The sequence below is a fragment of the Orcinus orca genome, chromosome 1 (assembly GCF_937001465.1).
Source record: "Orcinus orca chromosome 1, mOrcOrc1.1, whole genome shotgun sequence".
NCBI classification, from domain to species: Eukaryota; Metazoa; Chordata; class Mammalia; order Artiodactyla; family Delphinidae; genus Orcinus; species Orcinus orca.
In genome coordinates, this window is record NC_064559.1 from 201126783 (window position 1) to 201152784 (window position 26002).

Below are 26002 nucleotides of genomic sequence, written 5' to 3' on the forward strand. Positions count from 1 at the left end.
AGTTATCCAATAACAAAAAGACATGGAGGAATCTTAAATGCATATTGCTTAGTGAAAGAACCTAGTCTGAAAAGGTTACATACTGTATGATTCCAACTGTACGAAATTCTGGAAAAAGTAAAACTATAAGGAGAGTAAAAGATCTGTGCTTGCCAGGGGCACAGGGGCTCTGGGGCTCAGGGGATTTTAGGGCAGTGAAAATATTTTTTATGATACTGTAATGGTGGATACTTGTCACTATACGTTTGTCAAAACGAAAGAACGTACAACGTAAAGAGTGAACCCTAATGTAAACTATGGACTTAGTTAATAATAGCATATCAATATTGGTTCACCAGTTGTAACAAATGTACCGCACTAATGCATGACGTTAATAATAGGGGAAACTGTGTGTATTGGAGGGGTGGATATATGGGAACTCTCTGTATTCTCTGCTCAATTTCCTGTAAACCTAAAACTGTTCAAAAAAATAAAGTATTAAAAAAAATTAAAACACATTAGTTCTTTGGAAAATGTCACCCACATCATCTTCATCACCATTCCCATTGATCTTTGTGTCCTCTGAACATTTGATAACCCATGAATGAGAGAAATTCTGTGTGTTACATTTTGTTTTTCTCTTCCCAGGCTTCACTACTTTCAGTTCCTCAAAAACTGTCAAGCCATTATTAAGAAATCAAAGCAAGCAGGAAGTTTTAAATGACTCCACAAAATTGGGTGAGCCTCTACCACGTGTTAGGCCAGGAGACAGCTTCCTAGTTCTGCCCTATAATATCACTCGCTCCCTTTACCTGGAAAATTGCTAAGTGCTACTACTGGACAGATGCCCTGCTGCTAATACAGACTGACTGTATAAGCTCCATCCTACTGAGCTGTCCAACTATGAGATGAACTGTTATTTATTTATTATTATTATTATCCTTATCATCATCTAACGTATTTTGAGGGCTTCCTGTGAACTGGGCCCTGCTGAAGCATTTTGTGTGCATTTTTTTCATTTAATCTGCATGACAGCTCTAAACAGGGTTCTATTATTATCTCCAGCTTAGAGATGAAGAAGCTGAGACTCAAAAGGTGAAGTGAGAGGACAGCATTACCTTGATACCAAACCCAGACAAAGACACTACAAGAAAACTACAGACCAATATCTCTTATGAACACTGATACCACAATCCTCAACAAAATATGAGGAAACTGAATTCAACAGCACATTAAAAGGATCATACACTATGACCAAGTGGGATTTATTCTTGGAATGCAGACTTGATATTTCAACATATGAAAATCAATCCATGTAATAATACATCACATTAACAGAGAGAAGGAAAAAAATGATCATCTTGATTGATGTACAAAAAGCATTTGACAAAATGCAACACTCTTTCATGATAAAAGCACTCAACAAACAGGGAATAGAAGGAAATTACCTCAACATAATAACGGTCAAATATGAAAAAGCCCATAGGTAGCATCATACTCAAAGGTGAAAGACTGAAAGCTTTTCCTCTAAGATCAAGAATAAGATAAGGATACCTGCTTTTGCCACTTCTATTCAACAAAGTATTGGAAGTCCTAGCCAGAGCAATTAGGCAAGAAAAAGAAATAAAGGCATCCAAATTGGAAAGGAAGAAGTAAAATTATCTCTGTTCACAGACAACATGATCTTACATGTACAAAATCCTAAAGAGTCCATGAAAAACCACAACCCTCTTAGAACCAATAAATAAAATTCAGTAGCAAAATCGTAGGATACAAAATCAACACACAAACATCAGTTGTGTTTCTATATGCTCACAATGAACAATCTGAAAAGGAAGTTAAGAAAATAATTTCATTTCCAATAGCATCAAAATGAATAACATATTTTAGGATAAATTTAACCAAGGTGGTAAAAGATGTGTACACTGAAAACTACAAAGTGCTGCTGAAAGAAATTAAAGACACAAATAAATGGAAAGACACCCTGTATTCATGGGTTGGAAGACTTAATATTGTTAAGATGTCATTACTACGCAGCAGGATCTACAGATTCAATGCAATCCCTATCAAAATCCCAATAGCAGTTTTTGCAGAAATAGAAAAATCCATCCTAAAATTCATATGGAATCTCAGTGGACCCCAAATAGCCAAAATAATCTTGAGAAAGAAAAGCAAAGCTGGAGGCCTCACACTTCCTGATTTCAAAACTTACTGCATATAAAGCTACAGTAATCAAAACAGTGTGATACTGACATAAGGTCAGGCACATAGACCAATAGAATAGAATAGAGAACACAGAAATAAAACTTTGCATACATGGTCAAATGATTTTTGACAAGGGTGCCAAGATTATTCAATGGGGAAAGAACAGTATTTTCAAGAAATGATGCTGGGAAAGACTACAAAAGAATTAAGTTGAACTCTTACCTTACACCACATACAAACATTAACTCAAAGTGGATCAAAAACCTAAACGTAGTCTAAAACTATAAAATTTTTAGAGGAAAACACAGGAGGAAAGCTTTATGACATTGGATTTGGCAATGCTTTTTTGGATATGATACCAAAAGCATAGGCAGCAAAAGTAAAAAATAGATAAATTCAACTATATCAAAATTTAAAACGTCTGTGAATCAAAGGACACAATAAACAGGGTGAAAGGCCATCTAGAGAATGGGAGAAAATAGTTGCAAATCACAACTCTGAAGAAGGGTTAATATGAAGAATATATAGAGAATTATAACTCAACAACAACAACAAAAAAAACCCCAAATAACCTGATCAAATATAGGCAAAGAACTGGAATAGACATTTCTCCAGAGAAGATATACAAATGTCCAACAAGCATATAAAAAGATGCTCAACATTACTAGTCATTAGGGAAATGCAAATCAAATCCACAGTGAGATACCACCCCATACCCATTAGGACGGCTACTATCAAAAACAAACAAACAGGGCTTCCTTGGTGGCGCAGTGGTTGAGAGTCCGCCTGCCGATGCAGGGGACACAGGTTCGTGCCCCGGTCCGGGAAGATCCCACATGCCATGGAGCGGCTGGGCCCGTGACCCATGGCCGCTGGGCCTGCGCGTCCGGAGCCTGTGCTCCACAGTGGGAGAGGCCACAACAGTGAGAGGCCCGCGTACCACAAAACAACAACAACAACAAAAACAAACAAACAGCAACAGAAAATAACAAGTGTTGGCAAGGATGTAGAGTAGGGGAACACTTATGCACTGCTGAGAATGTAAAATGGTGCAGCTGATATGAAAAACAGTATAGCGGCTTCTCAAAAAATTTAGAATAAAATTATCATACGATCCAGCAAGTCCACTTCCGGGTATATACCCCAAAGAATTGAAAGCAGGAACTTAAAGAGATATTTGCACACTCATGTTTATAGTAGCATTATTCACAATTGCCAAAAGGTGGAAGCCACCCAAGTGCCCACTTACTGATGACTGGATAAGCAAAATGCGGTCCATCCATACAGTGGAATATTATTCAGTGTAGGAGGAAGGAAATTCTGACACATACTACAACACGGATGAACCGTGAGGACATCATGTGAAGTAAGTGTCACAAAAAGGCAAATTTTGTATGATTCCACTTATGTGAGGTACATAGCGTAGTCAAGCTCATAGAAACAAAATAGAACGGGGGCTGCCAGGGGCTGGGGAAGGGGGAAACGGGGAGTTGTTGTTTAATGGGTACAGTTTCAGTTTTGCAAGATGAAAACTTCTGAGACTGGTTGCACAACAATGTGAATCACTCACAACTACTGATCTGTACACTTAAAAGTGGTTAAGATGGTAAAATGTATATGTATTTTACCACGATTTAAAAAGTGGCTAAGATGAAGTGACTCACTCAACATCAAGATGCTGGCACAGGGCAATGTCAGGGTTTGAACCCAAGTCTAATTCCAAAACCTGCACCTTTGATTTGTACCCTGTGATTTCCAGAGTAGAGAGTGATTTAATAAGGAGAGAGGAGACAGGCAGGACCTAATATAGAAAGCAAGTGCATTTTTTAAAGGCTTCTGCATTTTAAATATCTTTAAAAAGTATATAGCGAGTCCATAAAATATTGAGACGTTTAAACATCTATTAACAATGACCATTCTGCTCTGATGACTCCTGTGCTTTGAGGAAGCCTCCCCGGGAAGCTGACTTAGTTATGACGTTGCCCTGAGGTTTGCTGACGTTGTCGCTGAGGTTCGACGTGTACCTGGAACCGTCCTTTGGAGCTAGGTTTCAACCCTGCATCACCTGGAACTGGGAAGCCCCATCTCAGACCATAACCTCCCGATCCCGGCCTTCCTTATCCTCTCTCTTGTCCTCTCCTTGAGTCACATAGCCTTTGCTCCCCTTCCCCTCCCTGTGGGTAATGCCCTACACTCACTCAGCCTGGGCACTGCTCAAGCCCACCAGCTCCTTCAAGTCCATCCTGGCCCCCAAACCCTCCTGCCACCCTCACGCTTCTGTCCCGAGGCTGCCCAGTGCTCTTTGGGCCCCCCAGCCAGCAAGTCCCTGCTCTTAGGCTTTTCATTCTACTTTGACAACAGCCTCCTAGGTCGTCACCTCCCGCACCTGCCGGCATCCTCCATCTGCTTCTCCCGACCCTCCTCCATCCCTTTCCACGGCGCCCTCTGCCCAGCAGGCCCACCTGTTCAGCTACATCATGGGCTGATGGGCTCCTTGCCTCTGGCTTCTGGTTGGGATTGGCCAATGGGGGGTTAGAGGTCAGAGCAGGGAGGAGAGAGGTTGGGGTACTTACTCCCCTGGCTTCCTTTCTGTGAGGCCACACAGCTTCTCTCAGAGGACTCTACCCAGCCCTCGGGGTCTCCGGGTCCCAGGAATGCCCCTGCCCCTCACCCCTCAGCTCTGGGGGTGGGAACAGTCCTCACTCATACTAGCTCTGGGCCCTGCACTATCCTTTGTGGTTTCTCTGAGCCCTGCCCACTCCCTGTGGAGTCCCTTCATGAAACTCCCGTCCATCACTCCACACCCCTGTGAATGTACCTTCAGCCCCCCGCCAGGACCTGGACTTCCCAGGCATGGAGAAGCTCTCAGATGGGACCTTCAAGGCTTCTCTTAGCTGCCAAGGGCCTCCGGGTGGTCCTGCCTTCACCCCACCCTGGTCTGGTCCCTCTCCTCAACCATCTCTGCTTTAGCATCCTCATCTTGACAGTGTAACTTCCGTCTAACCTGTGAACCTGCTTACCATCCCCTCGGCCTAGAAACGCCTCCCCTTCCCCCTTCCTGTCCTTTATTGTCAAATGGCTTCAAGAGCATTCCTTTCCCGCTGGGTCCTCAACCCACTGCCATTGCCCTCGGGGGCCTCCTCGGGCTCTCGGCCTCTCTGTGACATGTGACACAGTTGTCAGAGAGAGGCACGTGGCCTGATGGTTCAGGTGTTGGGGAAGCAGGACAATGTGGTGGTTATTAGACTGGGCTCGAGTCCAGCTCTCCTACTTCCTAGCAGGGTGACCTTAGGCAAGTGATACCTCAGTTTCCTCATCTGTAAGGTAACAAAAGGACAGTCTTATAAGTTACTGGTGACGTATAAATGATACATACAAAAGCCCTTAGGAGAGAACATATGGCAAATGTGAAATGTTCTCTATGAAGAGCAAGAGGATGGGCTCTGGAGTTAGAAAGCCTTGAGTTCAAGTCCCACCTCTGCTACCTTCCAGCTGCGCAGCCTGGGGCATGGTTCTTTGCTTCTCTTCAGTTGCTCCCTGAGCAGCAAAAATGAGTTTGATAAGCTGGGCTTCGTAGGATTGACAAAAGGTACTGCTTGGTGAAATGTTCAAAGGAGTGGGATAACATTTTTTTTTTTTTTTTTTTTTTTGCGGTACGTGGGCCTCTCACTGTCGTGGCCTCTCCCGTTGTGGAGCACAGGCTCCGGACGCGCAGGCTCAGTGGCCATGGCTCACGGGCCCAGCTGCTCCGCGGCATGTGGGATCTTCCTGGACCCGGGGCACAAACCCGTGTCCCCTGCATCGGCAGGTGGACTCTCAACCGCTGCGCCACCAGGGAAACCCAAGGGATAACATTTTTGAAATTAACTCGTGTGTGTGTGTGTGTGTGTGTGTGTGTGTGTGTGTGTGTGTGTTTTATCTATTTCTTTTAACCTTTTGGTTCTTGGCTATCCCATCCCCCAGCCCCATCCCCCCACTGCCTCAGGAAAGGGATGTAGTGCAGAAATAGTAAAAAATTGGGGTTTTCAAAAGAATAAAGAAATGAGGAAATGACCAGGCGCTGGTGAGACGACGAGTCTGGGAGTGGAAGGAAAGAAGAAGCTTCTCTGCTTCCCTGTCAGCTGGATCCTTCCTCCCCGGTCTCCCCGGGAGAGCCCTGTGGACCGGCAAGGCCTCAGGAGAGGCTGGTTCTGAAATCAGACTGCCCGAGCGTGGCTCCCAGTGCCCCAGCCTCCCTCTGTGACCTCAGGCAGGATACTCAGCCTATCTGTGCCTCAACGCCCTCATGTGTAAAGTGGGGCAAACAACACTAACCTCCTAAGGATGAAATGAGTTAATACACTCGAAAGTGCCAAGAACAGTACCTGGCACAAAGCAAGCTGTCTCTGTTATTAATCCCCTCAGCCTGGCAACAGCTCTCTGGCTCCCTCACCTCTCTGACTGCTTCCAGGTCTCCACGCCGGGCTGCTCTCCCCTCAGATGTCCATTTCCTCCTCACTCTGTCCATGGGCTGGGGCCACTGTACCACCCCCTCGATTCGCAGATGTGTATTTCCAACCCCTGGTTCATCTCCAGGCCCCAAACTGCCTGGCTGCTTCCTGGATGTTGAGGTGCTCACTCAACCAATCCTGCTTCTTCCCCTCTTGGTAATGGTATTATCACCTTCCAGCTCATCCAGCCATCTTTCTCCATGGCCTGTGGCATTGATCCTACTGATTCCTCCAGAAAGCTCTCAGACCAGTCCCAAAGCAACGGTCCAGTCAGGTGGTAGTATTAATGTGGTGGGCAGAATGGTCTCCCAAAGATGCCCATGTCCTGATCCCCAGAACCTGGGAATACGCTCCATTACGTGGCAAAAGGGACTGTGCAGATATCAAGGTTATTAATCAGTGCTCTTGAAAGAGCACTGGGGACTTCCCTGGTGGCGCACTGGTTAAGAATCCGCCTGCCAGTGCAGAGGACACAGGTTCGAGCCCTGGTCCGGGAAGATCCGACATGCCGTGGAGCAACGAAGCCTGTGTGCCACAACTACCAAGCCTGCGCTCCAGAGCCCACAAGCCACAACTACTGAGCCCACGTGCCACAGCTACTGAGTCTGCACGCCTAGAGCCCGTGCTCCGCAACAAGAGAAGCCACTGCAATGAGAAGCCCGTGCACCGCAACAAAGAGTAGCGCCCGCTCGCCGCAACTAGAGAAAGCCTGTGCTCAGCAACGAAGACCAAACACAGCCAAAAAAAAAAAAAATTAAAAAAAAGAGGGAGACTATCCTGGGTTATCCAGGGGGGACTAATCTAATCCCACCAGTCCTTATAAGCAGAGAACTTACTCTGGCTGGATTGGAGAGATGAGCGGTGGTTCTTGCTGGGCCTCCACTTAACAGCCCCAATGCTCCTCTTCCTGGGAAAGCACCAGGTCAACGTTTCCTCTTTACCCAAATCCCCCACTAGATGGCGCCACCTCAGCCTGTTGCATGAATGAGGAGCACGAGAACATTCATCTCACATTTCACTGACAACGCCCATTCTGGATTCCACAGGGTGGAATTTCCCTAGCTTAGTCAATTATCTTGTTATCGCAGTTAACTGAGAATTTCCAATTTAGATATTAGATGTTCCCAAAGCTAAATTTACACTCAAAAAGTGAAGCTTCTTTTTTTAGAAACTTGAGTCAGCTCAGTCTGAAACTCAGCCCCACGTCCCCCGACTAGCTGTGTGATTTGGGCCAGTTCCTTAACCTTTCTGAGTCCCATTTCCATGTCATCAAATGAGGATAATAATGATAATAGTAGTTCTCACCTGCACAGGATTTGTTTTGAGGATATAATTCTATAAATAGATATACAGAACATACATAGATGATGTATAAAGCCATGTGAGATACAGTAAGTAGTCCATAAATGTATGCTGTAGCTGTTTGTATTACGTATGCTATTCAAAAGATTATGATCTTTCTTTCATCTCACATCCATCAGAATGGCTACTATAAAAAAAAAAGGGAAATAACAAGTGTTGGTGAGGATGCAGGGAAAGTGGAACCCTTGTGCACTGTTGTGAGAATGTAAATTGGTGCAGCCACTATGGAAAACAGCATGGCGGTTCCTCAAACAATTAAAAATAAAATTATCATATGATCCAGCAAGTCTACTTTTGGGTATATATCCCAAAGAACTGAAAGCAGGGGCTTGAAGAGATATTTATACACCCATGTTCATAGCGTTGTTTGCAACAGCCAGAAGGTGGAAACAACCCAAGTGCCCATCGGTAGATGAATGAATAAACAAAATGTGGTGAATCCACACAATGGGATATTATTCAGCCTTAAAAAAGGAAGGATATTTGGACACAGGCCACAGCATGGATGAACCTTAAGGACATTATACTCAGTGAAAGAAGCCAGTCACGAAAAGACAAATACTGTTATGATTCTACTTCTGTGAGATGCCCAGAGCAGTCAGGTCATAGAGACAGAAAGCAGAATGGTGGTTGCCGGGGGCTGGGATGGGGGGGCACGGGGAGTTGTTGTTTCATGGGTGCAGTTTCGGTTCTGCAAGATTCAAAGAGTTCTGGAGATGGATGGGGGTGACGGCTGCACAACAGTGTGAATAGATTTAATGCCACTGAACTGCACACTTAATAAAAGTGGTTAAGATGGTAAATCTTATGTTATGCATATCTTACCACAATAAAAAAAATGAGAAAAATGAGATCACGATCGAGCCCTTTCCTCTGAACTTTTTCCTCTTGGAAGCCCTCCATCTGCCGGTGAGAAACTAGGTCCATCAGTTGCTGTGGTGGGAACTGACCAATGAAATCAGCCGCCAGTTCCCAAACAGGGGACAAAACATTCCCTGAGGACTGGCGAGACCAAACAGGTGAACCCCCAGAGCGAGGAGCACTTGGGGAGAAGCCAGGGGTGAGGTGGGGGTGGGGGGTGGGGGACGGGAGCACGCCCCAGGCGGGAGGACAAGCGGGATGCAGATGGGGAGCCAGCAAGTGCACCCTCCCAGGCCTGTTCCATTCCGTGGTTTTCCCCACAGAGAGTCCACCTGTCACCTTATGTCTCACAATGTAGGTGTTCACTTAGAATAAGAGAAATGTGAATTAAAATGACACAGGTACCATACTTCACCCCGTAGATCAGTGAAGATCCAATGGGTGGTCAGCACCCTAGGCTGGGGAGGGAGTGGGAGGCAGGCGTCCACTGCTGGCAGGACACCACATCCGGAAACCCCTGGTGGGCAATGTGGCCATGCCCATCAGCGTTACAGCTGTATGCGTCCTTTGACGAGCAGACATACCTGCACGTCCGTGAAATGATGCAAATAATAGGACAATCCCAGCAGCCTTGTTTAATAATAATAAACAAGATTATGATGTAGGCTCTGGTTCTTTTCTGAGAGGCAGCCCAGAACTGGCAGGGGCCAGGAAAAGGGACGAAAGTCATCTGGCTGGATGGGATCTGGTGTGTGTGTGTGAGATTCAGTCTGGCTTCACGACCCTCAGATCCCACACGAGAAGGGCTGACCCAGGCTGGAGAGGTGGCTCCGCCCATGAGAAAGGAGCCAGCTGGCAGGACACTGACCACCGAGGGTGGAGGTGCGGACACCAGAATTTCATCCCCCTGTCATGTCTTTCTTTTTCTCCTCCACCTCCGCCCTCCCAGCTGCAGCCCTGCGCTGACTTGGGCTGTCCTAGAGCTCAGTCTTCTAGGGATCCTGGAACCTCCCGAGGGTGGGACTGGGGGAGTCCCTGGGGAGGGGGTAGGGTCAGTCAGCCCTTCATTGTTTAACCTTCGCTTCTCTTTTCCTCAAAACAAAGTTTATTGAAATAATACACACACACACACACACACACACACACACAAGCAGGAGCTCTGCTGATCAAGAAGGGAGAGGGAGGGAACACCGATGGTGGGGTTCTCGAAGTGTGGCCCTGGAACCAACTCCAGGGGACTCCATTCCCCCCACCTGAACCTGGGGAGCATATAAATGTGAAGATTCCTGGGCCTTACCCCAAACCCACTGGGTCAGAATGTCTAGGAGTTCATGTTTAACAACCACTCTTAAACATATGGAAAATCCAACAACCACTGGCTTGGTGTTTCTTCATTCTGGAAGACTTGAGCCCCTTTCTCAGCAGCGTTTAGATAACAGCCATATCCAACTCTAAAAGTTACAGTTTACAAGACACATCAAATCACATAAATTACAACTCGCAAGGTTTAGCTGTGAAACGGGCAAGGCTGAGGCTTTTGAGCCATGTGAGATGGGAGAGGGGAGACTGTGACTAGAGCTCCTGGTGGCTCGTCTGCACACAGCAGCCGGGATGTTCACTGGCAGGTCTGCCCCTTGTTTACCATCCTTCAAGCCTTCTTCCCATCGCTTTTCAGATAAAGATCAAAACCCTTAGGGTGACATGAAGGAGGCCTACTTGTCACTTAGCCCTCCTCCTTCCCACTCTGACGCTGGACGCCCTGGTTTTCTCTCAGTCCCTTGGGCTCACAATATGCTCTTCCACCCCAGGGCCTTTGCACATGCCATTCCCTTCTCCTTTTGTCTAGTTAAGTCCTCCTTGTCTTCCATATTCCTTTCCTTTACAGCCCCAATGTTGGAATGGAATTAGTCACACCTTTGTGGGATCACTTGACTTATTTCTCTCTCTCCTGGCAGCTTCCTGATTGCAGGGACCAGGTCCAGTTCTGCCATCGCTGTACCCCTAGACTTGACTTGGTGCTGAGGCTCTGGGTAAATACTGTGCAATGAATAAGTGATAACAACAGTTATCACTGTTGACTATAAACAGTTCTCACTAGCCTGGCTATAAACAGGCTTCCTATTGCCTTTAGGGAACCAAACTCCTTACAGGATATAGAAAAAAAGCCTGGACGGGAAAACCCTGCAAATATCAATATTGATTTTTCCCTGAGCCAAATGATTACAAATGACTGTTATTTTCTTCCTTATATTTTCCTTTCTCCCAATTTTTAAAAACAAGAAGCATGTAACTACCTTCCATTATCGGAAAGAGTAAATGATGTTGAAATACTACGATACCAAGAGTCAAAACAACATGTCAGCCTTGCTGATGAGAAGGAATCTTTAGAAGCATGACTGCCTGTTCTGTAGGATTGATCCAGGCAAATAAAACGAACAATCTTTTTTATTTGCTAGATGTAACCTCTGGGTAATTGCAAGGATGACTTTTTATTAATATAAATCCCTGAATTTTATTTAGTGGAATGACCTCTAGTGGCCTCAATAACATAAACTATAGATTGACTACTGAATTATTCCTCGGGATGGCTCGTAGCTGATCAGGGGTGATTCTTCTGATCAGAAAGGCCCAATGAAGTCAGCAGAGGGGCAACTTTTACCTTGTTTTATAAAACTGGAAAATGTTGACATGTCTGTAGGTTTCAATTCTTCAAAATTCTTCAAAATGGACCCATGTCCCCACACCCCTCTTCAGAGCAAATCTCCTCTCCCATTTAAGTTTTGGGAAGATGATTTGTCTAAGAGAAGACAGAAGCGCCCGTCAAAAGTCTATCCCCAAAACGCTTGGCAATTCATGTATCAGCTGTCCTCCAGGGAGCCCAAATGAGCTCGTGCTTCTGGAAATGCAACTGATTCCTTCATAAATCAATGTGACTGTAGCTGGCAGCAGTGATGTATTTATTTTCTTTTCTTTTTTTTTTTTTTTGCGGTACGCGGGTCTCTCACTGCTGTGGCCTCTCGCGTTGCGGAGCACAGGCTCCGGACGCGCAGGCTCAGCGGCCATGGCTCACGGGCCCAGCCGCTCCGCAGCATGTGGGATCTTCCCGGACCAGGGCACAAACCCGTGTCCCCTGCATCGGCAGGCGGACTCTCAACCACTGCGCCACCAGGGAAGCCCAGTGACGTATTTCTTAAGCTAAGTCCGAGGCGCAGTAAGCAGTCAATTATTTTTATACAATGAATGCAACTCAATTTCTGTCTAGTTAATAACTGTCCTCATTGGTTCCCTTTTCCAAATGGCTTATTAATGTCAGTGGATCCTCATCTCAACCCTGTGCACCTCTGAGGATTCTTCTCAGTCTCTGTTTTATGCGACCATAACAATGATCATTGTGTCATTTACTGAGCACCACATGCCAGGCTCTTTATGTGCATTTCTCACTTAATCCTCAGAATAACCCTGTGAGGTAAGGGGTTTACAGACAGGGAAAAGGAGCTCAGAGTGATTAAGTAATTTGGTTGAAGTCACTCAGCCACAAAGTAGCCTAATGAGATTCAAACCCAGGTCTGTCTATCTCCAAAGCCTGTGCTTTTAAAAATTACTACAGTTTTCTAATATCATAGTCAGGTTCAAAACAGAGATCTCTGTCTCTACTTTAGCCAGACAGGAAAGAAAACTACCCCAAATCTATGCCTTGTTAGGATAAAGAAGAAACTACAGTGCTTCTTCTTCTTCTTTTTCCTCCCACTTTGCACACTGCACAGATTTTCTGTGTCCTTGAAGGGAGACCGTATCATGGAGGAGAATCTCACGGGGAGGTTCATGGAGTTATCTTTAAATCTGTTGAGTTTACAATAAACATTCTCAGGAAACGAGGAATAAGGGGGGAAATGTCGCACTTCGTAAGAACATGTATAAAAACCCTACAGCTAACCTCGTACTTAACGGTGAAGGACTGACTGCTTTCCCCTAAGGTCAGGAACAAGTGAATATAAGGATTTATACACTGCTCTTGTTCAGCAGAGTCCTGGAAGTCTTAACCAAGGAAATAAAGCAAGGAAAAGAAGATTAAAGGCATTCACATCTCCTTTTCTGAAAGGAGAAATAAAATTGTTCTTATTTGCAGATGACGTGATTGTTTATGTATAAAATCCCAAGAAATCTACAAAAGCCCTTATATAAGAAAGTGCTGCTAAGGTTGCAAGATACCAAGAAGCATACAAAAATCAACTGAATTTCTATATACTGTCAATGAACATGTGGACACCAAAATTAAAAATATAATACCATTTACAATCACTCAAAAAAAAAAAAAGAGAGAAATACTTAAGTGTAAATCTAACAAAACATGTACAGGACTCGTATGCTGAAAACTACAAAACACTCATGAGAGACACTGAATAAATGGAGAAATATACCATGTTCATGAATTGGAAGAAAATGTAGGAGTATATCAATTATTCTCACATTGATATATAGGATTAAACACAATTCCAATCAAAATTACAGCATGATATTTTGTATATACAGACAGGCTTATGCTAAAATGTAAATGGAAAGGCAAAGGAACTAGAATAGGTTAAAAAAATTTTTTAAAGAAAAGTGGGAGGAATCACTCTACCTGATTTAAGACTTGTATAGCGACAGTAATCAAGGCTGTGTCATAATGGTAGAGGGACTGACACATAGATCCATGAAACATAATAGGGAACTAAGAGATAGCCCCCATAGAAAGTATGGCCAGATTATTTTTGACAAACTTGCAAAAGCAATTCAATGGAGAAAGGATAGTCTTTTCAACAAATGGCTCTGGAACAACTGAATGTCCACATGCAATAAAAATGAACTTTGACCTAAATCTCACATCATAAACAAAAGTGAACCCAAAATGGTTCATAGATTTAAACATAAAACTATAAAACACTTAGAAGAAAACATAAGAGAAAATCCTCAGGGTCAGGGACCTGGTGGCATGTTCTTAGACATGACACTAAAAGCATGATCTATAAAAGAAAAAAATAACTACCTGGACTTCATCAAAAATTAAAACTTTTGGTCTGTGAAATATTCTGCTAAGAGAATGAAAAAACAAGCTATGGATGGGAGAAAATATTTGCAAACCATCTATCTGACAAGGGACTCACATCTAAAATACATAAAGAATTCTCAAAACTCAATGGTAAAAAAACCAAACAATTCGATTAGAAATGCTTAAAAGACATGAAGAGATATTTCACCGAAGAGGATATGCAGAAGGCAAATACGTACATGAAAAGACATTTAACATCACTATCGATCTGGGAAATGCAAGTTAAGACTATGATGAGATACCACTACACACTTACTAAAAGCGCTAAAAGGAAAAACAGTGTTTATGCTAATTGCTGGTGAGGATGTGTCTCATACATGGCTGGTGGAAATGAAAAATGGTACAGCCACGCTGGATAAGCCTGGCTGTTTCTTTACAAACCGAATATATATTAACATATATGTTAATCCATGCAATCATACTCCTGAGCATTTATCGCAGAGAAATAAAAACTTACGTTCACACAAAAACCTGTACACAAATGTTTATAGTAGATTTATTTGTAATAGCCCCAAATGGAATCAAAATGTCCTTCAAAAAGTGAATGGTTAAACATAGGTGATACGTCCGTACCGTGGACTATTACTCAGCAATAAAAGAACAAGCTAATAACCTAAATGGATGTCAAGGGCATTACACTGAGTAAAAAAAAAAAAAAATCAATCGCAAAGGTCATACATAAATGATGAAAATTATAGAGACGGAGAACATATTAGTGGTTTTAGGGGCGTGGGGACGATGGTGGGAGGAGGAATTGTGACTATAAAAGGAGTATCACAAGGGACATCTCTGATGATGGAATACTTCTATATCTTGATGGCCACACACAAATCCACACGTGGTAAAATGGCACAGAACTCCACACATGCTTCGTGCCATTCTCTCTACGATTTGTGCATCTATAATTATTTCAAAATAAAGTTTTAAAAAATCTGTCGAGTGAAGTCTGAGAGAGGTCTGCCTTTCACAGTCGTAAAGGGATTCCATTGTATTTCTCTTTCTGCTTCAATATTTTAATCCCTTTCAAAATTTTAAAAGGCTCAAAGCCACTGTTTTTATAATTCCTTACTTACAATTTCTTCCAACTTCCTTGGCTGTCAATGAGCTGGGAATGTGGACCAAGCCACAGCTAATTCAGAGAATGAAAGGAAATGAGAGAGCGCTGAGGCCACGCCCGGGGCTTACGCTGATTTACTACTTGGAGGTGTAGGGGCGGGGGACGGCTCCGAGGGGCCCACAGTCTCCAGAAGCTCTGGAAAGGGCGAGAGGCGATTGCTCAAGCTGGGCACTTCAGGTGGCCGTGGCTGCCAGACGCAGAGCAGGTGAAGGTCAAGCATCAGCTCTACACCCACCTTCCAAACCGCGCCATCAGGGTGGGACACTGCAGACACAGTCAGCAAAGGACAGAGGGCCCATCGCACTTTGCACTGTGCTCATTCGCACCACATGTGCCAGGGAGACCCAGCACATGCGGGGACTGGTTATAGGTGGCACACCGAGGAAGGCTGGGACTGTTAGCCAGAGGCTGTGCTTTAGAAGAGATTGGAGTCCACAGAACAGTAAGGACTTTTGGTGGCGTGAGGGGTAGGGAGGGTCGCGGACTGGGTAGGAAGAGGTCTTACCTCTAAAACAAGGTCTGAATCTTCATGCTTTCCAATCGTAGTGCTTTTATTCAGGACAAAAAAGCCTTCTGCGCTCTTTAGATAGGCCCTCATACTCTCTGCTTCCCCTATAAAAGGTTTACAGAAGACAATTCTGTTAGAAAAATACAGTCCTCTAATTATTCAATATCATATTTAGAATGAATGGAATACACCATAATGTCCACAGGAGAAGTCAGCAGAGGTAGGAGTGGATAGCTGGATTTAACAGTGATCACAATTAGAATTCCGCACATTTTTAAGACTGTCCTTTTAACAGTGATATCCGGCATAGATGAGCTTGGTTCTGATCACAAGAGGACATCCTTTATGTAACTCAGAGCACAAACAAGCAATAGCAAAAAAAAAAACCCCAAACAAATCTGAATTCCACTGATAACCGCTCTCCACCTCCCATTAAGCTTAGTTTGGGGTTAGTTATCTGACAGAATCAAGTGCTCAGTGTTACTAACCCACCACTTACTAGCTCTGTGACTCTGGGTGAGTTACTTATTCTCTCTCTATGCCTCTGTTTCCTCATCTGTAAAATAGGGCTAATAATACTCTGTATCCCAAAGAGTTTTGTGAGGATTAAATGTGAAGCATCTAGAATGGTGATTGCTACACTAAACACCCATTTGTCCTACTGTGATTACGACTGTTATTAATCTTGGGCTTCTGAACTTTGACTCAAGGAACCCCAACTTCTACAGAGCTTCTTAAAGTGCGGAAGAGTCAGTCATCAAGGAAATGGGCATTAGAAGATACTTTCTTTTTAAGTCACCACACTCCTTCATATATTTAGGTTAAAAAAAAAAGATTTCCAAAGACAAAATATCAAGATTATAGCTTGGCTGTATGGTCAAGACTCTGTACGTATCTTTTCCTGGCATTTTATTATGAAAATGTCAAACACACAGAAAAGTTGAAAGAAGTGGATGGTGAACTTCTATATAACCAACACCCAGATTCTACAATCGACATTTTGCTATATTTGCTTTATCACATATTTACCCATCTATACCTTTTATATTTTAATGCATTTCAAAGTAAATCCTATACATGTTTTTAAAATTTATTTATTTATTTATTTTTGGCTGTGTTGGGTCTTCATTTCTGTGCGAGGGCTTTCTTTAGTTGTGGCAAGCGGGGGCCACTCTTCATCGCGGTGCGCGGGCCTCTCACTATCGCGGCCTCTCTTGTTGCAGAGCACAGGCTCCAGACGTGCAGGCTCAGTAGTTGTGGCTCACGGGCCTAGTTGCTCCACAGCATGTGGGATCTTCCCAGACCAGGGTTCGAACCCGTGTCCCCTGCATTAGCAGGCAGATTCTCAACCACTGCGCCAGCAGGGAAGCCCTATACATGTTTTTTAAAACATAAAAATTTCAGTGACTTCAGTAGGTTCCAAGATGTTGATAATTCACCTGATATTTGAATTCTGATCCACCTCAATGCCATGTCAAAGAAAGGCTCTTTTCTTTTTTTTCCGTTTTTTTTTTTTTTTTTTTTTGTGGCTATGTTGGGTCTTCATTGCTGCATGCGGGCTTTCTCTAGTTGCGGCAAGCAGAAGCTACTCTTCCTCACAGTGTGCAGGCTTCTCATTGCTGTGGCTTCTCCTGTCGCGGAGCATGGGCTCTAGGTGTGCAGGCTTCAGTAGTTGCAGCACGTGGGCTCAGTAGTTGCGGCACGCGGGTCCTAGGGTGCGTGGGCTTCAGTCGTTGTGGCTCGCAGGCTCTAGAGTGCAGGCTCAGTAGTTGTGGCGCACTGGCTTAGTTGCTCCGAGGCATGTGGGATCTTCCTGGACCAGGGCTCGAACCCGTGTCCCCTGCATTGGCAGACAGACGGATTCTTAACCACTGAGCCACCAGGGAAGTCCCCGAACTCTCTTTTCAACTGAAAGGTCACTGAAGTGTGAAGTTGTTAGACTGTGGATAAAAACAAAAATCATCTAGGTGTGACCGTAGAGGGTCTCCGGTCTGGCTCTGCTTTCCATCAACATTTCCGTCATCATTTCATCACTGAATCCCTACTAAGTGCCAGGCACTGGGCTATCCTTTTACACACATGGCCTCTTTTCATCCTCAGAACAACCCTGCGAGGTAGGTGTCAGGATTGTCCCGCTTTACAGATGAGGAAACTGAGACTCAGAGAAGTTAAGGTCACACAAGAGTAAGTGTGTGACAACTCTGGGCCTTTGCATGTAACCAGTGTACAAACCTCCACTGTTGCTGGTGGGGCAGAGTAGGGGTGGGGGACTTGCACTGTCTGCTGACACTTGGGACATGTAATAAAAGAAAGTCCTTGAAACCAGCATTCTATCCTCCGAAAGGAAGATGAGACCCTACCTGGGGGTAAGAGAAATAAAAATAAGCAGGATAGTTTATATTTGTAAACTTTGAGGCCTGTGGATGTCCCACAAATATTGATGCTTTCGGGCTTCCCTGGTGGCGCAGTGGTTGAGAGTCCGCCTGCCGATGCAGGGGATACGGGTTCGTGCCCCGGTCCGGGAAGATCCCACATGCCGCAGAGCGGCTGGGCCCGTGAGCCATGGCCACTGAGCCTGTGCGTCCAGAGCCTGTGCTCCACAACGGGAGAGGCCACAACAGTGAGAGGCCTGCGTACAGCAAAAAATAAATAAATAAATAAATAAATAAATAAATATATATATACTTTCATATAATGAGAAATAAATTTTATTAAGTTCGCTGTCATGTATATAGGGGAAAAGACATTTCCTCTTCCCAAAGAACCATGCTCTGTTGCCCTCAGTTATTAATCTTCAATTGCAGAGAACCATGTTATCAAGCAACACATTCAAGTCGAATTAATCTAAAATGTAAACTTCCAAGAAATGTCTCTTCTGCAGGAAAACCACAGGAAACGCCACTAATCTAAAACTTAAACTTGGATCATGCGCATATTTGTGTTTTAGCTCTCACCCCAGACGTCCCCAAGGCTGGGGTCTTCTCTCTGCTCAGACGTCCCCCCTTGGGGCAACCACCTGACCACTCTGGCTAAAGGCACCCTCAGTCATGTTATTCCCCTGCTGGTTTTCCCCTGCTGTGTTTCCTTCCTTGTACTTACCATTCTCTGACATGTTCTGTTCCTTTATTTAGTTATGCTTGCTGTTTGTTTCTCTTTCACTAAGATATATGTTCCTGGAAAACCAGAACTGTGTTCATTTTGTTAAGAAGCGATTCTTCGTGGGTATTTTGTGTTTGTACCCATCTTCAGAGCAAAGGCATTGAAAGATTTTGTCCTGCACTAACTTTCCGAGAATGCTTGTATGGCAAACAGCCTGGGAGGATATAGGTAATGTTTATAATAAAGATAACGGCTCCTTCTGGGGCAAAAGTTGGGCAGGTTTGCTAGCAGCCCCTTTCAAAGATTGCAGTTTCCTAAGTTTGGAGTTCCTTACCTGGCACACAGACCCACTGTGGGCACAGCATCCACACTGGCTGTTCTGCACCACCCCGAGGGACTTTCTGGGCAACAGGAACCAATGTGCGTATGCAGCTCTGGCTGCCTGTTATGTCGGCTGTGCTGTGAGTAATAAAGTTCTTTGTTTCTGGCCCAGGAGTCTCTTGTCTTCTGCCAGGAACTATAAGCTGGGCAGGCTCTTACTAACTTTCAAACAGGGTAAAACGTCAGACCCTTTGCAGTTCCTGCCAGTTCTGTGCATTACCCCTTCTCCAGGGTAGGGGGCGGTGGGGGGGGGCAGCACCTGACACATAGTAGGTGCTTGGTAAACACTTGCTGAGTGAATGAAAATACAAACGACACCTCAAAGCAAGTCAGTACAGCCAGCTGGCTAGGAAGCTTTGATAGTAACTACCTTTCATTTTTCCTGTCAGTATCTATCTTAGATGACTCCTTGGAAAACCTAAATTCTCTCTCTTTAGCTTTTGGATTGGACAATATTTCTCCACATTAACTTTGCCCTGTGCATCACTTCCTTGCCTGAAAACACTGTAAAAGTAATTTGAATGTGTTTAGCTCTGTGAATTTGTTCTTACTCAGTGCCATGGAGCACCAGCCACGGTAAAGAGCAAGAGCTTCAATCATCTGCATCCTCCCTGACCACTTTGGATGGCTCAGAATTGGGATATAGGAGCGAACTTTCTTTTGAGGTTTACAGTGGCCTCCAAGTTCCTTAAAGAAGGAGAGTTCAGGTAAGGGGCGGGGTGTGTGTGTGTGTGTGTGTGTGTGTGTGTGTGTGTGTGTGTGTGTGTGTGAGAGTGTGTGTGTGTGTGTGTGTGTGTGTGTGTGTGTGTGTGATCCCAGCTATACCCACAGGACATCCAAGAGCTGGTGCCCAGGAGAGGCCTAAAGCTCCCGTGCCGGCTACCTTGGGGGACGAGGTAGGGGCTGCACTTAGGAAGGAACGGCTGGTGTTGGGGCACCTTCTCTGGGGGTGCTCCTGGCGACCCGAGCCTGGATCAGAGAGTTCGGACTCGGGTGGGGCCGGGTCCCCTGCCTACCCCAACGCCCTTGACTTCGCAGGGATGGCCTCCTCCGGCCCAGGTTTCCGCCCGCCGCCTCCTCGCGCGCCGCTCTCACCTGGCCAGAGGAAGAAGCCCACGCCTCGTCCTCCGCCGAGAGCCCTGACCGTTCGGGAGGCGCCGGGCCCGCTCTGGGCGAGGCCGCCGGGCCGCACTCCCGCGGAGTCTCCAGCCGGCGGCCCACAGCCCGCGCGCCGGCCCGGCCTGTGTACGCGCGTCGCCACGGCAACGCCACCCAGCCGGCCGTGCTGGTGAGGGGCGTGGCGTGCGCGGCGCTAGAGGACGAGGGGCGGTGCGCTGGGAGCACCCGGCCAATTACAGCCCGCTGCAGCGCTGCGAGCCCTCCCCGACCTGCCGCGTAGAGGTCTCCAGCCCCGTTTCACGGATGGGGAAACGGGTTCAGTGTTCACAGAAGTAGCCCAAAGTTTTACAGCGGGGAAGGAGCAGACTCAAGAATCCTTCCTACTGACCTTAGCTCTAGGCTAGGTGCGTTGAGGAGGGGGTGGTCAGGCGTGGGAGGGTAATGGAGCTGAACCACGAGAAGCTTGGAGGTTACTACCCCCGTCCCACCCGAATCTCTAGTTCTCTCTGTTGTGGAGGAGAAAATAGAGTAAGCTGGGGGGACCATCACTTCTGGGGGTGGGGGTGGAGATGGGAGATGGGTGGGGTGGAAGGAACAATTTTGAAAGAATGAGAGATTCTTCCACGTGCTAGGGAAAGGGTATTTACAAGCCCACAACCTTACTGTTCCTGTCCTTCCCTGTCAAAACTCACGTTTATTCATTCATGTGTTCTTTACTTCTACAAACATCACCTGAGTCCCTACAAGTGTCAGACGGTGGCCCCAGTGTTGACCTGGATCAGATCCTCAAGAAGCCCCCCCGCACCCGCCATGGGCACGGGACTGGGGGGAAGGAGCGTGTGGAGAAGACATGCAAATCCCAACTATCTCCCCTCACCCCATGTCACCTTTTTCAGATCAACCCTTTTGGTGTGGGAGCAGAACAGCCCCGCTGACTACCTACAGAATGCCTCATTTCCCTGGCAGGAAATGACTGACAAGGTGCCCCAAGACAAACTCAAAATATTCATCTAAGAAAGATGAAAGATGGCAGACTCCACTGTAGTCAATTAGAAGAAGATATAAGAGAGAAAAATCATGGAAATCGATATGGGATGGAATATATGGTAAAGATGCTCCCACATGCCTAGAGGCTCTTAGAAATGCACATTCCCTGGCACAGACCTCAGAGATTCTGATTAAGCAGCTCTGGAGCATGGTCCAGGAATGAATTTGTTGCATTCTTGCAAATTCCTTGTTAAAACCTTGGCAAAACCTCAGGATTTATTCAACCCCGCAGTTGAATCGCAGAGCCCTCCCAGAACTTGTCCCTGGAAATCTCTTCCAGGCCCTCAGTCTGCCTGGAAGGTTCTGCCTGGGTTAGTTCCTTTCGACCAGAAAGACCCTAGGAAAGTATGAGGAGTGACCACAGAGGCTGGGACCCTGAGTGGTAACTTCAGATGAACAGAGAGGGTCAGGCTCAACTCTCCAGGCACATTTCTGCCTCAGGGCCTTTGCAGTTACTGTTTCTTCTCCCTACCAGGCACTTCCCCCAGGGATCTCCTTCAGCTCCTTTAGATTTTTACTCAAATATCACCCTATTTAAAATGGTCTTGGAATTCCCTGGCGGTCCAGTGGTTAGGGCTCGGTGCTTTCACTGCCCGGTTCGATCCCTGGTCCATCCTGCAAGCCCCATGACGCCACCAAAAAACCCCCAAAAAACATGAATAACAAAACAAAATAAACACCTCACGCTATTGCTCTTCCCTTCATCTTACCACTCCTCTAATGTGCTATTTATTTAGTTTCCTTATCTTATTTGTTGTCAGTCTTCCCACTCCCAACACCCCCTGCCCTCCAACTTAAGCTCCATGAGGGCAGGGATTTTTTTTCTCTTTTGTTCACTACTGTATCACCAGTACCTAGAACAGTGCCTGAGTGAATGAACAGGGGCAGCCCTTGCCACCCGCCCACAGCCTTGCCTCCTACCTCTTGAGCTGCTGAGCTGAACTGTCCTTACCCCAGGACCTAGGCTTCTGTAGCCATGGCCCTCCCCAGCCCCACCCCCATCTCCATGCTTGTCTTCAGTGTCATCAACATGAGCACAGAACACAACCCTGCTCACTGCCAGCCAGACCCTACGGAGCCCATGAGGCCAGCCTGGAGCCTGGAGCCGGCCCCCTGATAGGCTTGGGAGAGCATATTCGCCATTAGTCCATCTCTCAATGACGAAATACAAAACGGAGAACAAAGCTGACATTCAGACTCCCTGGAGCAGAAATTGCCAACTCTTGATTGTATCCTGCCGCTCCCCACAGGTTGGCACAGTCATCTCAAAGGGTGTGTGAAAGTCTTAAAACCCAGTTCCATGTCATCCACTTAAATTTCAAAAACAGAAAATAAAATACACCAATAACTCATGGCTTTATAATAGCATGTCCTGGGCTGAGTGAGAATTGTACTTTGCAATGATGGGGTGTTAAAAATACTGCACCTGGCAGTCCACTGGTTAGGACTTGGTGCTTTCACTGCCGTGGCCCAGGTTCAATCCCTGGTGGGGGAATTAAGATCCCACAAGCCACACGGCATGGCCAAAAAAAAAAAAAAAAAGAGGTTTCTAGAGTATATGGGCTCCTTGGTGATGCCTGTAATCAATCAATCTTATTGAGCTCTGGGTGGCTACCAAGGCTGTACTGTATCTCCATCAGCATCAGAATGCTGGTGTCTGAAAGGCCTGGGTTCAGGTCCCAGCTTCGTCATTCCCAGCTGTCCTCATAATACTGGAGTGAGTGATGTTAACTCTGGGCTTTCCACCTGCAGGGCACTGTCTCAGTCCTTCCTGTGGATCATCTCATTTAATCCTCACCATAACCTGGGGCAGTAGGTGTGTGTGAAACACCTGGAACAGTGAGCTCAGCAGAGAAGCACTCAAAAATGTCGTGATGGGTATTATTTCTATCAAATCACTCCCACTTGAACAGGAAAATAAGGCTTAAGAGACATGGAGGTATGTGCCCAAGGTGGCACAGCCAGAAAAAGATTTGAATCTAGATGACTGTGATGGGAAGGTATTTTCCCCCGGGGACTACAGGTGACAGGTGTCACAGCCACGAGACACCCATGCTCACCACCTGCTTTCCCTCAGCCCTGAACCATCTGGGCTTCCGGCTGTCCTGAAGTTTCGGCAGTGCCCGCAGCAAGAGGGGAAGGGGGCTGAGGCCAGGAGGGGGTAGCTGGGGCTCGCCACGGACCTCTCCTGCCATCCACTGGGCTTCTTCCCTGCAGGACCTCTGCCCCATAAAATCTCATTCGGCCGCATACTTTCCCTGGGCTGTCCTCAACTGGGAGAGCCCACCCACTGTGCCCCCTCCCCAGTCCTGCTTGTTGTCTCCTGCATCCCAACAAGAAATGAATGCTGGCCTCTGGCCTGGAAGAGGTAGGGAGCTTGCCCAGCCTTTAAGGGGTAAGAGAGAGTCAGGGAAAGAGCTGGAACAGGAGAAAGCGAGAGTAAAAGAGAGAGTGCTCGAAGAGCAGGAAGTAGCTAAGCTGTTGAGTAGGGTGACAGATGAGAGAGCAAAGGGCCACTAGAGGCTCCACAGCCCATTAATAACCTGACCCTATGGGCTAAGGAAATGCAGGTTTTTATACACACACACACACACACACACACACACACACACACACAGGTTCACAAAAATAAATTCAAACCACAAAATAACAGCTGGTAACTGAGGCCTTCTGCAGCTGTGCTCACCCGCTTGCCCTGTCAGAAAATGAGAAGACATCCAGGTTTTTTCTCAGATAGAGACAAGGCTGGTTGGGACATTCATCTCTTGCAAACCAAAGCTTTGCCAGGGGGATTCCCTGGTGGCACAGTGGTTGACAATCTGCCTGCCAATGCAGGGGACGCAGGGGACGCGGGTTTGAGCCCTGGTCTGGGAGGATCCCACATGCCGCGGAGCAACTGGGCCCGTGAGCCATGGCCGCTGAGCCTGCGTGTCTGGAGCCTGTGCTCCGCAACGGGTGAGGCCGTGATAGTGAGAGGCCCGCGCACTGCGATGAAGAGTGGCCCCCGCTTGCCACAATTGGAGAGAGCCCTCGCACAGAAACGAAGACCCAACACAGCCAAAAATAAATAATTAATTAAAAAAAATTAAAACAAAACCAAAAAGCCACTCTCTCTAAAAAAAGAAAAAGAAAAAAGAAAAAAAGCTTTGCCAGGGAGGCCAGTCTGTATGTTCTGTTTGAAAACTGCAGATGAAGGGTGCAGATCCCACCTCTGATGGGCCTGGTTTTGTTTGTTTGTTTGTTTTATTCTGTCTGTACCTCACTTCTCTCACCTGTAAAATGGAGGTAATAACAGCATTGACTGTAAAGATCAAATGGGTTAATATGTGTGAAGTACTAAACTGTGCCTGATACCACAGACTCCTTCTGTGCATGTCCGCATTGCTGTCTGTCTGTCTGTTTGTTTTTGTTGTTTTCTTGATGATGTGGGAGGACAGCACCATCTCAACCCGATCACAAACATCCTGGGGAGAACATTGATTTACATCGTCTCAGTCGCAACCCAGAGCAAACTTGACCTCTGAACACTCGCCTATCATCTTGCTTGTTGCCTAGGGACCTTTCTGGGTGTGGGTGTCAGAGGCAGGCTGAGCTCCTCCCCTGATCACTGCTAGAGGGGTTCTGAGAATCCAGCTGGTCTCTGTGGGTTGGCACCTGCAGGACAACTCTGTAAATTCAACTCCCAGGCATCCAGGCAAGTCAACCTCCACTACTTTTTTTTTTTTGAGATTAACAATGAACCATTATGAATGAGGTTAACCAAACTAGCTAATATTTATTGAGGCTTGTTAGGTACCAGCCGCTATGCCATGCACTGTTTTATTTAATTCTTAGTCCAACCCATTTTACAGAAGCGGGCTCAGAAAAGTCAAGTAACTTGCCCAGTTACAAATCTTGTAAGTGATAGGTCCAAGATTCGAACCCTAGCTGTTTGACTCCAGCATACTGTCTTTTTTGTAAACTTTTGTTTTCAAAACGTAATATACATCTCGAAAAGAGCACAAATGATAAGTGTACGCTTGAAGAGTTTTCACAAAGTGTATGCACCCACCCTAACCAGAACCCAGATCAAGAAGCAGAACATCACCCCCGCCCCCGCCCCTCCAAGAAGTCTCCCTGTGCTCCCTTCTGGTTACCCCCTCCCGCTTGTCTGACTTCCAATCATAGATTAGTTCTGCTTGCTTTTGAACTTCATGTAAATGGAATCTTACAGATTCCATTTGCTGCCTGGTTTCTTTCACTCAACTACGTGAGATTCGACCACGTTGTCTGATGTAGCTGTGGTTCATTCATTCTCACTGCTGCGTTGCATTACACTCTGTTATCTATTCCTGCAGAACAAATTATGGCAAACTTAACGGCTCCAAAAAACACACACTTATGTCACAGTTTCTGTGGGTCAGGAATCCAGGCACTGCTTAGCTGGGTTCTCTGCTCAGGGTCTCTCCCAGGCTGCAATCAGGGAGGTGGCCAGGGCTGGGGTCTCATCTGAGGCTCAGCTGGGGAATGATCCACTTTCCAGTTCATGTGGTGGTTGGCAGGATACAGTTCCCTGCGGGTTGTTAGTTAGTCTGAGGGCCTCACCTCCTTGCTGGCTGTTAGCCAGAGTTCCTGCACTGTTTCTTGCCATGTGGGCCTCTCCATAAGGTGGCTTGCTTCATCAAAGCCAGTGAGAGTCCATAGAGAGAGTCTCCAGGCAAGATGGAAGTTACTATCTTCTGTAACATAATCACAGAAATGACATC

General features: G+C 46.1%; 1 protein-coding gene across 1 annotated transcript in view; it reads right to left on the minus strand.

The window, feature by feature from the left end:
* Nucleotides 1–20316, minus strand: part of FHAD1 (forkhead associated phosphopeptide binding domain 1) — a 137768-nt gene extending 117452 nt beyond the window's left edge. The window contains exons 1-2 of the mRNA XM_033433247.2: nt 20187–20316; nt 15609–15715 (exon numbers count right to left, since the gene is read on the minus strand). Of these exons, the coding sequence (XP_033289138.2) occupies nt 15609–15701 (93 nt within the window). The 5' untranslated portion in view covers nt 15702–15715; nt 20187–20316. The remainder of the gene's footprint in view (nt 1–15608; nt 15716–20186) is intronic.
* Between the last annotated feature and the right edge of the window lie 5686 nt (nt 20317–26002).